Here is a 17,227-nt window from a genome sequence, read left to right as displayed (position 1 = left end):
GAGGCGCAAGGGAAAAACTTAAGGTTCCACCGAGATTTGAACTCGGGTTACTGGATTCAGAGTCCAATGTCCTAACCGCTAGACCATGGAACCATTTCTGATGGAAGCTTTTCTCGCATTCTCATATATAGTATAATCTTCCCCACAAGGATTTTTCTGAAGAGTCGTTTATTTACCCATTAATATACTAGCTAGACACTAGTCGACTAACTACCTTTTGTGCCTTTTGACCAAAAAAAAAAAACTAACTTTTGTGCTAAACTACTAATAAAATATAACGATGTAACTCTGCAGTAAACAAAGCGTAGCAATGTATGATGATTCTTTTGTTGCTAAGAAGATTTTAGCCTAGTGATCAAAGTTGAGATATAAGAAATTAAAAGTTTCGAATTTTCAGATATAAATCTCCTATTTCCCTTCCCATTTCTTAAAATCCCCTTCCTCTATTAAAGGAAGTATAAAAAAATGCGTTTGTTTATGCTAAAATTTAGTTCAACCTAAATTGATGTTGTATGGTCTATCTTCAACTTGAATATGATCCGAGCTTTATCCTTAAAAAGAAGTTTCGATGCTTAAATCAGCATAACCTTTTGGAGAGAGAATTCTGAAGAGATGAAGTTTTTATATTGAGAGAAACTCTCAAGATTCACTAATTGATCAAAAGATAATGAATAATGACCACATAAAAAAAACTTTGCTTTTTTTTTCTGTTATATACAAATATAGTGATAACGAATTTTTCTCATTGCGAGACACATTAAAATTTAATATAAGTTTCCAAATGAAAATTTTAAAAAAAAAAAAAAAAAAAAAAGGGACTTGACGGACCTGTGCTGTATCTTCACTCCTGAAATAATACTTGGGTCAGGGCCCAATAATTTTTAAGAGTAAAATCCAAATGACTTATTTTGGGTCAAACAGCCCTACCAAGTTTGCTAAGTTGTATTCAACAATTTTTTCAAAGAAAGGATTACTCCTGCAATCCATGCCAATCAACCTTCCAATATTGAGGGAGAGGATCACTGTATGGTGTCAGCACGTCGTGTCACTTTTTAAAGTTTCTAATCCACCATTAATTATATGGACAAATATGATTTCATGGCGTATTGGAATCACCATAGCCGAGGGCCCAAGGCCAAGGCCAGGCCTTGATGCCATCGCTTCCTCGTCTCTACAACTCTTGAATTAGATTATGATTTCGGTTAAGGAGCACTCTTTAGGATTTAAACGTTAATTTTTTTAAATAAGAGTGAGATTAACTCGAAAAAAGTATTTAAATGAAGGGATAATAAGTGTGAGTGTGTTAATAAATTAGGTGTAATTTATGTGTCTTAGAGAATGGGGGCACTTGTTTTTTGTTAAAAAAAAAAAAAATTCCTTATAATATAACTATGTAACTCAATAGTATAAATCAAATAATATTGCCACTATTCATATTTCAATGTCTGAGCAATTCTTTCTTTGAATAGACAAGATTACCCCTTTTAAATCCAAATGCAATCTTGATTTGAGAAGGGTAAGCGTGATAATTTACTTTAATGTTTGCTGTGGCATTAAAATGTGAACATCAGCCATCTTTTAATCCTCCCATTTTAGATAAGGAATTTAGCAAGAGCACCTCCAATAACAACATCCTGAAATTGTCATAACAATATCGTACCCTCTTCAACGTACTTACTTAGAGACACTCAGGTTAGTTAATCGTGCATCAAAAGTTGTAACACATATATTGAAGTTATAATTCTAATTTATGAAAAGAAGAGTTTTAGTGAAAGTAGTACCTAAGATATATACGCACGTCATGTTAATTAAAATGGTATAAAGTAATGAGTCTGGTTGGATAAAAGATTATTTGAAAATTTATTTTTGAAATAAATATTATATTATTTTTTCACGATGTGAAATATGGGAGTTAAGAATGTACTAAAAAAAACAACGTTATCAAAAACATATTATTGAAAACATGTTCGAAATGTTGTTAATGTTCCTCACAAGCTCTCTCGTTGCCAAGGGGCTAATTACTCTGAATATGGTCGAAAAAAAAACTTCGAACATCTATCGCTCTGACATGGGTCTGTTGCAAATCTATGGCTGCCGGGCTGACACAAAAGTCAGTCAAAATTTTTTTTTCAGTCTGGCACCGACAGAGTCTGGCAGCGGAAAAATCTGTTTTTTTTAAAAAAAGTTGTCTGTTACCAGGCTGACAAGGTCCGGTAGCTGACAACTTCTGCAAAAGAGTGCCCGGCAGCCAGTCAAACTTAAAAAAAAAAAAAAAATTTTGCAAACTTGTTAACATTATTAAAATAGGGTTAATTCCACTTTGTCCCCCCAAACTTTGGACGATTACCCACTTAAGTCCCTAAACTTCAAAATGGGACACTTAAGTCCCTAAACTTATAAATACCTCCCACTTAAGGAAAATTGTTAACAAATCCTGAATGCCGTTGGTTGTCGAAGTGTCCCATTTTATAAGGGTTTAGGGATTAAAGTGTCCCATTTTATAAGTTTAGAGACTTAAGTGGGAGGTATTTATAAGTTTAGGGACTTAAGTGTCCCATTTTGAAGTTTAGGGACTTAAGTTGATAATCGTCCAAAGTTTGGGGGGACAAAGTGGAATTAACCCATTAAAATATGACCAGTATTGACCACTGGTTTAAAGCTATTCTTTGTAATTCGATTCAATTTTTGTCTCTTTTTATACAAGGAGAAAGCTGCTGGCGCCCATAAACCATAAGAAGCAAGAAATCAGGTCGACGCCTTTTGCTCATCCTTCTGAGGCATGCGAGGTGTTTGTTAGTTTGACTGAAAGAAACCGAAACCCTTTCAAGAGAAGTCCTCCTGATATGTAGTACTACAAAATTTTATTTTATTTTTTTAAAAAGAAAGAAGGAAAGAAAAGCTTTTGGGTCACAAGAATTGGTGGCATATTTATAAATTGTCAAGCGAGTAACTTCTTTCATCGCCAGAATTATTAGCAGTCAAGAATGCAATCTCTGAAAGACATAGTACCAGCAGCGGAGAACAATATAAACGCCAGGTTCATCTTGTTGGAGAAAGGGAAGGCGACGATAGAAGGGCAAAAGAAGACATGCTTGGCCCTGGTAGCCGACGAGACTGCGGCAGTGCACTTTGAGCTGTGGGGGGAGGAGTGCGATGCATTTGAGGGCGGTGACATTCTGAGTTTGCGTAATGGGATATTCTCGTACAACCGGAACAACAACCTTGTGCTGAGGGCTGGCAAGCGAGGACAGGTTCAAAAGGTAGGAGAGTTTAGCATGGCTTTTGTTGAAACGCCCAATATGAGCGAGATACGCTGGCTGCCGCCGCCTCATAGTTCTTCTTCTACTGCTGCTGCTAATGCCTATGTCCAGGATGCCGTCGTTTCCCCCCACTCCCGTATTTTTCCTCCAATCTAACTGAGGAGTTTTGTTTTACTAGTACTTACTTTGACGACTTTTCAATTTTAAGCCCTGGATTGAATCTTGAATTAGCTATATGATGCTTCCGCATACCCGGTTCAGTAGTCCATTTGCATGCTTGAATACTCGAGAGTTGGTAGTTGCAGTAATCTATTGATCTTTTCTATGTTTTGGTTTTGATTATTGTTGAGCAATGGTTACTTGGATGCCGATTCTTCTTACAATTCCAACAGACCTTGGGATTGAATTGAGTGAGTTAATTATTTTAGGCTCATTGTGCAATGTCTCAACTCTAGGTTGCCGTTCATCTCCAAGCCAGCGTTTAACCATGCAAAATTTTTTTTTTAAAGTTAGACTGGCTGCCGGGCTGAGAGTGCCCGGAAGCCAGCTTTTTTGCAGAAGTTGTCGGCAACCGGGCTGACAACTTTAAAAAAAAAAAAAAGATTTTTCTGCTGCCGGGAAGCGGTGTCAGACTAAAAAAAAAAAATTTGACTGACTTTTGGACACAGTCCGGCAGTCATAGATTTGCAAGCCTTGCCAAGGGAAGGATATGATGTAAATATCTATCTTGTTCTTTTGTAGCACATTCCCATGCTGCAGAGCAAACATGTACTCGTCATCCTTGACATTTTTCAACGGAAGAATCCACTTTGTTGTACCACGGAGAAACCTCTTTTTCTTGTTCCTCCCCTTTTTAATGAAGTCCTGTTCTTTTGCAAAACAAAGGTTCAAGCATCAAGGCGTTGAAGGGAATGGAAAAGCGCTCCGCGTCGACACCACCCACTGCAAAAGTGGCCATGACAATGAGCTTTGTCTTTTTACCAGGATTTCGCTTTAAAATTTCCTGCGATTTAAGCATACAAAATGGCTTCTTGCTTCCAAAACCCTCCAAGCCCAGTTCCAGACTTTGATGGATGGCAGGCCAGCGTGGTACCAACCAGCAATATTCTCGAATTTATTTATACCAGTAAATGTTGCAAGTTTGTGCAAATTAACAAAATTCGTTTCAATTAACATGAAATCTTGGAGATCGACCAGGCGTGATGAAGTTTGTTTTTGCTTTCAGACCAGGCATGAGATTACGATTGCTTTTCAATTAGCTATGGGATAACCGTGATCAGCATTAGAATTTCTTTCTTTTTTTCTTTTTGTTTTTTGGCCTAATTGTGGTGATTTTACCCTTAAAATTGAGGTTATAGATGAAGGAGACTACAGACATGATACTCCAGTAGTTCGTGTTAACACCACAGAGGCTTTATATCTTGTATTAATACCATTTGATATACTCAGCCTCAGGACTCAAACACGGTAACGAGAATGTAAGAAAAATGTTGGCTCATTATGCTTGCTTGAGTTAGCAGTAGATGACAGATATAACTAACTTTAGCTAATGGGTCGCAGCTAAACAAAATAATTTTAAAAAAATTAGCAAAAAAAAAAAATTATAAAATATAAATTTGCGAGTTAGACTCGACCAAAACTATTCATATCGAAAACTTTTCAGTGATTCGACCAATTTCTCGGCAATTCATATATCTCCGAATCATCTCGTTCCGATGATAGGCTCGGCCAAGTCGTCCGATACTTTGAACCATGGTACTTCCAATGGATAACGGTGCGGTGCAGTAGTAGAAGTTTGGGGATTTTTGGTCCCAGAAAGTCTGCGCACTTAATGGCAGCCGTCAGCAACGCTGGGCATTTATTTCTTGTACTATCCGTTATTTCTTGTGCTTAAGCTTTTTGGTACGCATTTAATTCTCTTTCAGGAGTTGGTTGAGCTCTTGATTCTACCAACGGCTTGTTCAGTTCTCTCCTGCTGTGGAAATTCCTTTCTTTCCCGTAAGAGGCAACTGGTTTCATGACCCTTATTCTCTTGAAGCTCCACGACTTTGAAATTTGTCAAATAATTTCACTCTTCACAGAAGCAAATCCATCCGCGGATCCAATTCTGGGGACATTATCAACTTAAGCAGATCCTTCCTCACACTTGAGCAGATACAAAGGCGGATCCGGTGCTTGGAGCAGGAAACATTCTGGACTGATTCCGTGTAAGGATCCTGAACCCAGAATTTGGAGACACGACTGGGGAGTGCTCAAGCTAGGATCCGCGCGCGGATCTTTAGTCAGTTTCAAGTCTCAAAGACGTCTTCCATTTACACAACTGGAGTGGTCAATACAACAAAATTAAAATTACTCATATAATACTTGATCTATTATTACCGGTCATATTTTTCTTTTGTGTTTTTTTCTTGAGAGAGAGAGCATTAGTCAGAAGCTTGATAAAATAATAATATTTTGCATGAGTTGTGCAAAATGCAGAAGGATCCGGAAAAGGTTTACGCGTTTGTATATTGTAGTAATTATCTGCACGAGCGAGTGCGGAGGCTAATGAGGAAAGGAAATCACGGGTGCTGCCCCAACCACCAACCCCCATTCCCATCCCTGTCCTGTAGCTTCATAAAATCATAATTGATGGCCCGACGTCAAGACATCTACGATTGAAAAGCCGAAGCAGCGGCTACTTAAAATAGAGAGATTAGAGAGTTGTACAATGTACTTTACTGCCATATACTACTACTAAGCATGACTGTCAAAAGGATCCAGTCATCTCGAGTTTGGCCTATTTGGTTCGAAAAAAACCCAATGGATCTTACCTTTAGTTAAGTTGGGTTAAATTTGGATCTAAATATTAGGTTGGAATTAAATGTGAATCAAGTTTGAGTGTTATTATCCTCAAATCCGATATAGATCCGGTCCTTTAATTTACATATATATATATATATATATATGTATATATATTCAGATTTGATATATACATTTAATTATGTATCTAAATATATGATACTAATACTTTATATTTATGAGTTATGTGTCAAAATATATTAATGTATGTAAGATGTATTAAATATAAAAAAATTATGTCAAAAGAAGAATGACAAATCTTAATACAAGCAAATTGAGAACTTTTGAAGATATATTGATCGTTTATCATGTTTTATTATTATTTTTCATATACTTTAAACTAATTGGATATATTATTGTTGAAAATTCTTGATTTATATACTTTTTAATGAATTGTTACTAGTTTGTGTATAGTTTTAATGTCGTGGTCTTTGTGGATGTTGAATTAACTTTAGAAGTTAATAGTTTTAGTAATTATATTAAGAAAATTTAGGAGCACTACGCAAGTTTGAGCTACATCCAAATTAGGCATACAACTCGAATATTTTGTGAGTCAAGTATAAGTTTCACATTTTTCAACTCGAAACTCATAATCCAAAACTCAAAATAGCATTAACTACATAAGTCGAGTTTTTAAGCCTAAATTTGTTAAAACCCAACTCATATGGGCTAATTAATAGGCCTACTACTAAGTTATAAACTACTAGTAACTTATAAAGCGCCGCTGCCATTACTCTTTTGAACTATATCACTATTATTAATTTACCTCCTAATGTATCTTTTAGTCACTTTATTCTCATAAGAAATTCAACTCATTATGTCAACGAATTTTGTACAAAATACTTTTTTATTTTATAGCATTACTATATTTTTGTTATCATTTTATCCCTTGACATTATAGTCATACAATCGCTTTACTCCCTAAAATTATTTTTTAGACATTTTACCCAATCATTAATTTAACCAATGTGTTTAAAAAATTTTAAATGTATTTACCTTTTTAATATATAATTAAAAATAAAAATTTTGAAATGATTATTCTTCTTTCTTTTTTACTCTAATAGTTTCAAAACACAAAAATTTTAAAAAAAATCAAATTTTTTTTTCACATTTATTAATACTACGAAAAGAAAAATAGATAGGAGAGAATGAGACAGAAAATTAGATTTTGCAAAAAAAAAAAAAGAAAAAAAAATTAATATTATCGTATTACTTTAATATCGCTAAGACTAAGATTGGAATTGAGTGGTAAACAAAGAAATAAAGTAATTTTAAAATAATAAAATAATAAAATTCTTTCTTATTTGTATTTAAAAAAAAGAATTGATCTCTCTCTCTATCTCCCCTTCTCTTTCTTCCCCCTATCTCTCTATTTTTTTCAATATTAATAAGATTGTGAAGAAGAAAGAAATTGATGCTTTGACTTTTTTTTTTTATACTAAAATAGAGAAGAGCCAATCTAAATTTTTATTGTTTTTATTATACAAATGAGAGGATACTTTCTGCTAAATTTTTTTAACTTGTTAAATTAGTTTGATGGTAAGATAAATTATTTAAAAAATAACTCTAAGGGGTAAATTTTAAGGGTTAAAAAATATTTTTTTCACTTGAATTAACAAACTCATTTAAATTTGAACATTAGTTTTGGAGGCAAAGTAATTAAAAAGTAACAATCCAAACTTCTCTGTCGGATATATGTCTTTTTTTCTTTTTTTCCATTTTTTTAACCATAAGTCTGTCAAATATGTGTTTTCTTCTTAAAGCAATCATTAGGAGAGTAACACCTGGCTTCAACAATATGAAGTTGACTACACCAAGTCACCAACGACCACTTGAATTCTGGCTCACCGTCTGTCCCCAACTATGCGAGGTCAGTGTAACTAATACTGCTAGTGGAGGATAAAGCAGTCCCCATTTTATACAGTGGTTTACTTTTCGGGATAATTTAAAAAACCTCTCTTGAGATTTCTGATAAATTTGCTGCTGTCTCTTGAGGTTTTAGAAATTTTACTTATCTCCCTTATAAATTATTTGGGACCTATTAGGCCACTACTTACCTCATGGATGGTCAAATAACGTTATTATCCTTACAACTTAAGAAAAATTACATATTTATATGGAGATAAATAATTGAGTCATTTGTACTAAATTAATCATGATTTGGAATATAAAAAATTTAAAAATTTTGAATACTAAAATTTATGATGATAATTTTTAACATTTTAATATTTTTTTATCTATATTTTAGTAGTTCTTATAATTTCTTCCCCCAAAAAAGATTAAAATTTCTATTGAGATACTATTATTTCATAAATTATTCATAAGAATAACAAGACGAACATGAAAATACACAAAAAAAAGGATAAAGTATTAAAATTTGTTTGCATTTGGATTTTATTAAGTTGTGAATAAAATATAACTACAAGTAATCTATTCTTTCCTTTCTTCTCCAAAATATTTTGTGTTTCTATTCTTTTCTTTGTATATGTAATCCAAACATGATGATTAGAAATAATTTTCTCTACTTGATTTATTTGTTTTTCCATTAAAACCATACCCTTCTATTAATCCAAACATTGCCTAAGAGTTTTTTTTTTTAATTACAAATGATGGCAATTTTTTGTTAATAATGTGAAATAATGGACCCCATAAGTTAAAGAAATAATTCAAAAAAATAACAGATTTTTAGCATATTTTATATTTTTAATCATTATCAATCTATTGTGATGTTTTTTTCTTGATGAGGCTCTACTTTGTCTTGTTCAATTCGTGTTCAAAATCTTTCAAATTCTAATACTAAGAATTTAGGAATTTTACGCATAAATCTTGATTCCAAATTAACAAGTTTTTCTCTTTAATACTTTGATTTTACTATTTTACGTAGTTCTATCAAAAATAGTCATTGTTACTAAATTTTATTGTGCTCATGTTAAAGTTTAGTCTTTATTTTCTATTTTTAACTAATATTTGCTTTTGATTCTAAGTCAACCAACGAGTAATAATTTGAAGGGTACTTTTAGTATGAAATATTTTTCTCACTTTTGAAATCATTTTTTTATTATTGATTTTTTTTTTTGAATTGAGTTAGTTTGTTACAATAACATATTAGTTTTAAGGAAGATTAATGAAATTTTTAAAACCTCAAGAAAATGCAGTGAAATTGAAATTGTCAAAAACCTTAGGGGATGTTTATGAAATATTTTGTTTGGATTGCTTCATATTTCCCCAATTTTATTTGCTTACATCATCTTTACAATTTCCAACACACCTTTTTATCTTCCCAATATCTTTTTATCTCACATACATCACATCACAAAAAGTGCTACAGTAAAAATATCTCAAATAATCCCAAATAACTTACAATCCAAACAGACGTTGCCCGGATGAACAATCAATAATGCATCTCTCTACCGAACTAAATCGAGTGTCTCTCTCTAGACAGCTTTCAATTACTCCTGCGTTTCACATCCCATTTTCCTTTCAATCCCACATAGATGATTTGAAATATTAAGTGTGTTTGAACAGGGTTTATTTGAAATATTATTTAAAATAATTATTATAGTAGTATAATTTTGTGATGTGATATATATTATATAAAAAAATTTAATTAAAAAGATAACAAATGTCTGTTAAAAAATAACTGAGAATCCCCACGCCCCTACTATACTGTACTGTACTAGCATATTCGAGTGCTTTGTACCGGTAGTTTAATCCTAAGCAGCAGATGCCTCCAAACTAAAGCCGCTTTTTCCCTTCAACTTTAAACAACGCACCAGTACTGGAAACCTGGAAATAGCCCCATTCCCAACCCCCCGTCCACACCATCCCGGTGGGGCTCTGCACCATAAATAAGCACGAAACCCCACTCAACTCATGCTCACTGCCCCTTCGTGCCACCACTGCTACAGCTTGGCTAGCTGATATTTATTCGACCACACCTCCTCTGCCCTTTTTCTCCACTCTCTCTATCTCAAAATTCAAAAAAGGAATGAGTACTCCCACCATTGCCCTTTCCCTTCTCCTCCTCCTCTTCTCCACTTTCCTCACCTCCACCTCCACCTCCACCCCCACCCATAAGCTAGACTGCCAAACCTTTATCCCCAACTCTCTTCCAAAACCAACCCAGTCTCTCTCCTGGACCTCCGACGGTGAACCTCAAACCATTCTCTCCCAAGAAACTGCAGCCGGTACAGAATTCCAGTCCAACAATTTCTCCCTGGAATTGCACCACGTGGATGCACTCTCCCTCTCGCCCCATGCCTCCCCTGAGTCCCTCTTCAATCTCCGCCTCCAACGCGACGCCCTCAGAGCCAAATCCATCTCCGACATGGCCTCAAGGCGTCGGCCTCGGCCGCATGAACTTCAGCAGCTCTGTCATTTCCGGTCTCTCGCAGGGCAGCGGCGAGTACTTCACGCGCCTTGGGATTGGGACCCCTCCCAAGTACTCCTATATGGTGCTGGACACCGGTAGCGACGTCGTCTGGATCCAGTGCTCCCCCTGTAAGAAATGTTACACCCAAACCGACCCCGTTTTTGACCCTTCTCATTCTTCCTCCTTCGTTGGCGTCACCTGTGCCTCCCCTCTCTGCCGCCGTCTCGACTCGCCCGGCTGCAACAACCGCCAGAAGTGCCTGTACCAGGTTTCCTACGGCGACGGTTCCTTCACCTTCGGCGAGTTCTCCACGGAGACCTTAACTTTCCGCCGAGTGCGCGTCAACAACGTCGGCCTCGGCTGCGGCCACGACAACGAAGGCTTGTTCATTGGAGCCGCCGGCTTGTTGGGCCTCGGACGGGGTAAATTGTCTTTCCCGAGTCAAGCGGGCAGGCGGTTCGGCCGGAAATTCTCGTATTGCTTGGTGGACCGGTCCTCTTCCTCCAGACCGTCCTCCGTTGTTTTTGGGGAATCCTCGGTTTCCCGAACTTCCGTTTTTACCCCTCTGCTAACCAACCCCAAGCTCGACACCTTCTATTACGTGGGGCTGAACGGGATTAGCGTTGGCGGGGCTCGGGTCCCGGGCATTACCGAATCCCACTTCAAGTTAGACGCCGCAGGGAACGGAGGGGTGATTGTGGACTCGGGCACATCGGTTACCCGGTTGACCCGACCAGCATATATAGCTCTGCGGGATGCGTTCCGGGCCGGAGCTTCGAATCTGAGGCGGGCCCCAGATTTCTCGTTGTTCGACACATGTTTCGATCTCTCGGGGAAGACGGAGGTGAAGGTGCCGACGGTGGTGCTGCACTTCAACGGAGCAGACGTGTCGCTGCCGGCATCGAATTATTTGATTCCGGTGGATGGCAACGGGAGGTTCTGCTTTGCATTTGCGGGGACAATAAGCGGGTTGTCCATAATCGGGAACATTCAGCAGCAGGGTTTCAGGGTGTCGTTCGATTTGGCGGGTTCAAGGGTCGGGTTTGCTCCGCGCGGGTGTGCTTGATTTGCGGAGTTAGCGGGGTAGTTTTGGGAATATGGAGAAAACTCTTGTTTTCCTTTACTTTTCCTTCCTTATTATTATTTTCTTCTTCTAATTATGTGTGAAAGAAAAAGGACCCAAAAAAAAAGAAAAAAGAGGGCCTATAGCCTCTTTAGACTTCCCAAGAACCAAAACCGTTGAGTAGCAGATAGCTGCAGTTAAGGTGGTGGACCTGGTTGCAGAGCAGAGGAAGTTCACATGTTGTTTGTTGTGTTATGAGATGTTGTTAGTAGGAACAAGGAACCTGATGATGGTTTAACTCAAATTGTCATTTGGAGTATGTGAATGAATCCCACCCAGAAGAGAAGATACGTCCTGGTATCTATGTCAGTCCGACAAGACGGCGTGGGCACCGGGCAGCCGCAGGTTTTTCTTGTTTTATTCGCATCTCTCCATAAGATTTGGTACCTAGCGTCTGTGACCTCCTGCAAGCAGTCAGTCTGTATCAGCTTATCTTTGCTTGAGGATTTATTTACGTGATCCCGAATGAAATGATTTTTTATCGGTTAAATCGAGCTTAAAATTCCTGAAAACAGGTGCAAGTGATTTGATCGTACTAGCCATTGTGCAAATTTTTTAAAAATATTTTATCAGGCAAAGAAGAAGAAGATACATTGCAAGTAGTGCATGTTGAAACTTGAACGTACGTACGTATATTGGTTGTATTTGTACCCGAAGATGCAACACAAGACATATTATTGAAAAATGAGGCGATGCTAGAGTACGGTATTATTTGTGGAATGCGGATGCTAGTACATTTTAAATACTCCTAGTAGATATCTATCACGCATTAAGATGCTACTAGCAGCAGTGGTATTTACCACTGCTATTTGCACCAGCTACTATTATTGGCTTTTAAAGACCGTGGCTGATGGTGGTTGGAGAGATAGTAGCATTATTAGTTCTACCGATTTCCTGAGTATCGACGGATAGTATCATTTATTATCTCTTTTTTGGTGGGGGTAAGAAAGACGAGGACAACATGCGTTACTAAATAAACTAGGAGTCAACAAAACGAGGCAAAGCAAAACCTCTACAATCCAATTCACGAAGAAGAGGAGAAATTTTCACTGGTCTAGAAGTAAACAAAAATAAATGTCTTGATTAGCTTCTGCTCCCTTTTTTGCCAAAAAAAAAAAAATCAGCACATTGGTTGGCTTATCTATAGATATGCTCAAAGCTTTAATTGATTGGAAGCCTTCCATCCATAATAGTCTCTCAGTCGCACACAAGTGCACCTTGACTCGCACACAAGTCGGGTTTGATATGGGGACTGGGAAATCAAGAGGGTATAAGAATGAGGAAAGTGCAAAAGCTGCTTTGGCTGAGAAGGTGAAATTTGTTGATGGTTTTTGACTGGTTTGCAAAATGGTGTCGAGGAAAAGGGAGAAAAGTAATAGGAACCCAATGGGTTTGGTGGAAGGCAATGAAAAGTAATAGGAACCCAAGAGAAAAGTAATAGGAACCCAATGGGTTTGGTGGAGGCATTGCCTTCGCCTCTGAGAACGTCGGTTTTGCTTGTAAAACCATAGATTAACTAATGCTTTTCGATTTTGTCCTTAAAATTATGTCCACGTGAGAGAGGTATGTTATTTTTAATCACAAAAATAAGTAAATACGAACATTATGATCAAAATGACTTATAATTTATATATGTTATGAATTATTCTGACTGATTTTAAACGTTAGGGATTAAATTTTTTTTTTTAAATGTTAGAAACCAATTTGTCAAATTTCCCTTACAACATAGTGCAAAATTCATCTTGGACTAATTTTCTTTTGGGTAGAATTGTTTCTTGACTTTCATTTTCATGGCACTTTGTTTTGAGAAGAAGATCATTATCCGAGTCATAGTAGTGAAACGTACGGTCACCCATCACCCTCCATTTGCTACAGAAATCTAAACCAAAAAAAAACAAGGAGGAGGAGGAGGAGGAGGAGATCCTGGCTGGCCTGGAAAACATCAATCAATAGAATCTCTGCACTTTGGTACGTACTGTACTGGCTCCGTTAATACGTCCAAGACTCCAAGGATGGATTGAATAACACATGGAAATCTCGGTTTCATCCGCATCAAACAAAATAATATATAATTGACGATCAAAAAGTATTTGCAACTTCTGCTTTAACTTTACTAATAATTCCTTAAAAGTATATTTCCTCTTTTGTGATTATGTGGATTAGGTAAGCATCCATGTGCGCGTGACGTCACATAGCAAACAACTGATTCATGTTTTACTTCTACAAACTTTTTTTTTTTTTTTTTTTTTTTTGTGGAACTGCATGCTTCGTCATTATAATTCTTTTTCCCCTTACACTTGTCTATAGATTATTATAGAAATCCCTTACCATATGAAATTTATTTCATTTAAGAAAAATATCATTTTCACTCCCATTTTTATTAATCAATCACACTCTGAATATCATTTGTTTTTAGTGTACGTAATCTAGATGCTTCGAATGCGAAAAATCTAACTTATATCATTTTTTTAGTGTAAGTGACATGATTTGAATCTCAAATATCTCACTTATATTTTCTCAATCGAACAACCTAATCAATCCCTCTTCCTCACTTTCAGTGTTATTTTAATCGTATAATTTTTATTTATTAAATTATATGATAAATAAATAATGAGAATACAAATAACACAAAAAAAAATTGGAGTTGACATAAACATTTCACTAATTTGGTGCCTCTAATTAGGAGTGAGGTCACGTCACAGGTGAGGAATTAGAAGGTTGAGGTTGAACCGCACTTTGCGGTGGTTTTCCCTTTGTGAAATGGCAAAATTTACGCTCTGACAGGAGAGGGGCACATGGGGGGCGGGGCCAGGGGAGTTGTACGGTGCTTTTATTGGATTTGAGATACAGTCAATGACGTTAACCTTGGTTGGTCTTGCTCGTGGACCCCAGTAATCTTTTTCCTGTCACGTTATATATTCCCTATATCCAACCTTTCGGTGATTTTCGCTGGGGATAATTTCAGAAACTACCTTGAGGTTTCTAACAATTTCACTTGATTCCTTTCAGGTTTGAATAATTATAGTGGCCTCCTTGGTCAAATAAAATGACTACAATGTACTCCACCTAATTAGTTAAATTCATGACGGGGCATATACAGTCGGGAAAAAAAAATTCAACTACTAAGTTGAGCCTTTTTCCTGCCTTCCATTCTCAAGCAACAGCCACCATTCTTCCAATTTTCACTTTCATCTTCCATCTTCTTCGTACTCTTTTATTTCCTCCCATAATCACCTTTTTATTTTCACCGATCATTGTCCTCCGTTGCTAACAATTGCAATTAATTTTTCATCACCTCCAATGCCTATTCCTTTCTTTCTTTATTATATGTCAATAATGTTAGACCCTCTTCCCTTTCTCCAATATCTTTATATTTTAAAGAATTTAGCAAATTGAAATTTGCCACATCAATAAGGTATTGATAGTAGATTTCATTTTCAAACTAGAGGGAAATGAAGTGCATAGCTGTGACTTAGGGAAAAAAGTTAAAATTGATAGCTGAAAGTGGATGAGGAGTATTATGTCTGTTAAGCAGAAAGTTATTCTAGAATGTTAAGAACTGCATTTTGTTTCTCTCTTTTTATTTCTACGACAATTGATTGTGATTTTTTTTTTGTTTTGTAAAGGTAGAATTCTCTATTTCTAGGTGTTGGTAATAATGATGAATTATACTCTTTAAGTTTGGGGTGTTGCTCTTATTGTTGGTCTTGATGGTTGTGAACTGTATTATTTGCGGGCGTTGGAATCCCAGTTTGGTGTTTGCAATTAGTTGTTAATGGAGCGTTGATTTTAGTTAAGAAAATTAGCTAGCAATTGTTTTTTGTGGTGGAAATTAGTTGATTTATATTGGAAGAATTATGGCACTAGAGGTGGGGGATTTTGGGGCTACCAAAAATAGTTATGATTTGCACAGACGGTCGATTCGAGTTAGATGACTAATTCTGGATTGTGATGAGTAAACTTTTTTTTTTTCTTTTCTACAAGAAGGTATTTTAGGATATTTGATTAAAAAAAGGCATATTACGCCTATGTTGTAATACAAACAATAAAAACAAGGGAGGTAGATGTTATTTTTTGAATTTGAGGGGAGCTCTGTACAATTATGATAAATCTTAAGGGAGCTTTCTAAAGTTATCCTCTTTTTGCTGATTTAAATTTGTTCTTAACAATGATGATCCCCTTTTTTTTTTCTCTTTTCTTTTTTAATTAAAAATTTTTTAATTTTCTTCTAGGAAGAGAATGGTAAAATTTAAGAGGCAAAAAGGGGACAGGGGACTAGAATCTGAAATCTTTTAATTTCTAAATTAAATTATAATGCAATACTCGAATTGTCAATTTATCACTACTTTTACTTTGTAACTTAAACTAACAGTTATGACAATTTTTAATACTCTACATTATCAAGCTGCGAGGCATATTGGCCAACAATTTCTTTTTTGTTTAGAAAATTGTTTTCCATTTTGGGGTAGAAATTGTTTCTCTTTATTTATTTTGGTAAGTGGATGAGCAATCTAGTAGGAAATCACAGGTAGGACCAATGATATTAGACTCGTGATAAGAGTGTGAATGCCTGGACGCGTTTATTTGCATCTTCCATGTGAACAATGGATGATTGATTTGCTGACTCATAACTACAAAAGGCCAACATGGGTTTGTTGTTGTGATAGGAGACGTTGGAGCACCATCACATGATCAAATGCTTGCAAGAAAACTAAATAATTTTTTTTTTGTTTTTAGAAAAAAAGTAAAAAAAATCTCTCAGAAGTGAAGAAGATATTATTGATCTAGTGATTAAAGTTAAAAATTCAGGATTTAAATATAGGTCTGGGTTTCAAATTTCTCCTCTCTCTCTCTCTATATATATATATATATATTTAATCTCACTCTTTTATCTACTAGAGAAAAATTGAAAAAGACTAGAAGAAAAATAAAATAAAGAGATAGGAACATAGATGGATCTCTTTTTTTTTTTTTTTGTCATCACTGTGAGTATCCGGATTTACACCCGACTAATTCCACAGCGCTCCAGCAGAGCGGGCCCGACCGATGCTGAAGAAGATAACAACTGGATCTCACTGTACACATAGATGGATCTCACTGTACATGAATATCAATAATGATGTGTTGCTATTTCTCGTGGCACCAAATTCTGCAATGGCAATCCAAGAACATATTATTTTATTGTGATTTATCTATGAAAAACGGTGCACATGCACCATCTGGCAAGCATGTCAGTGTGATGAATTTCTTTACTCTTCCAAGTATGTTTCAGGTTGACCAAAACATTTCATCTTCATCATTAATATATAGTTTTTTCTTATTATGCGGAAGCATGTTTTCCCATTGTAAACCTAAAATACCAACCACCTCAACACCTCGAGGAGGATGAGAAACATATATTATTTATTCATTATTGTCACGGGTTTGTATTACCGATGATGAAACATTTTATTCCTTCCGTGCAATTACTATCTGGTAGTACCAACATTCCTTTGGGCCTAGGCCTGCCGTTTCCCATTGGGCCACACATTTCATGATAACAGACATTAGGGCTCGGGTTCACAGGTATTAGGCTCCCATGCGATTTGTCTTTTTCTTAGGCCCCGATGGTGTTGCGGTGCTTTTGGTTAG

General features: G+C 36.1%; 2 protein-coding genes and 1 non-coding gene across 3 annotated transcripts; 2 read left to right on the top strand and 1 right to left on the bottom strand.

The window, feature by feature from the left end:
* Nucleotides 1-21: 21 nt before the first annotated feature.
* Nucleotides 22-93, bottom strand: TRNAQ-CUG. Its single transcript has one exon. It is a non-coding gene; the product is annotated as a tRNA-Gln (tRNA).
* A 2,634-nt stretch (nt 94-2,727) lies between these two features.
* LOC113763031 (SOSS complex subunit B homolog) lies at nt 2,728-3,597 on the top strand. The gene has a single exon (XM_027306713.1). The coding sequence runs from the start codon at nt 2,985-2,987 to the stop codon at nt 3,414-3,416; it is 432 nt and encodes a 143-aa protein (XP_027162514.1). The 5' UTR covers nt 2,728-2,984; the 3' UTR covers nt 3,417-3,597.
* A 6,278-nt stretch (nt 3,598-9,875) lies between these two features.
* Nucleotides 9,876-12,091, top strand: LOC113763923 (aspartyl protease family protein 2-like). Its single transcript, XM_027307920.1, is given in 2 exon segments — nt 9,876-10,458; nt 10,460-12,091. Coding segments are annotated over 2 exon segments (1,449 nt in total). The 5' UTR covers nt 9,876-10,089; the 3' UTR covers nt 11,540-12,091.
* Nucleotides 12,092-17,227: the final 5,136 nt, after the last annotated feature.

This window comes from Coffea eugenioides, chromosome 2, assembly GCF_003713205.1.
Source record: "Coffea eugenioides isolate CCC68of chromosome 2, Ceug_1.0, whole genome shotgun sequence".
Lineage (NCBI taxonomy): Eukaryota > Viridiplantae > Streptophyta > Magnoliopsida > Gentianales > Rubiaceae > Coffea > Coffea eugenioides.
Note: the sequence above shows the minus strand (reverse complement) of the source record. Positions and strands in the feature narration are given on the sequence as shown.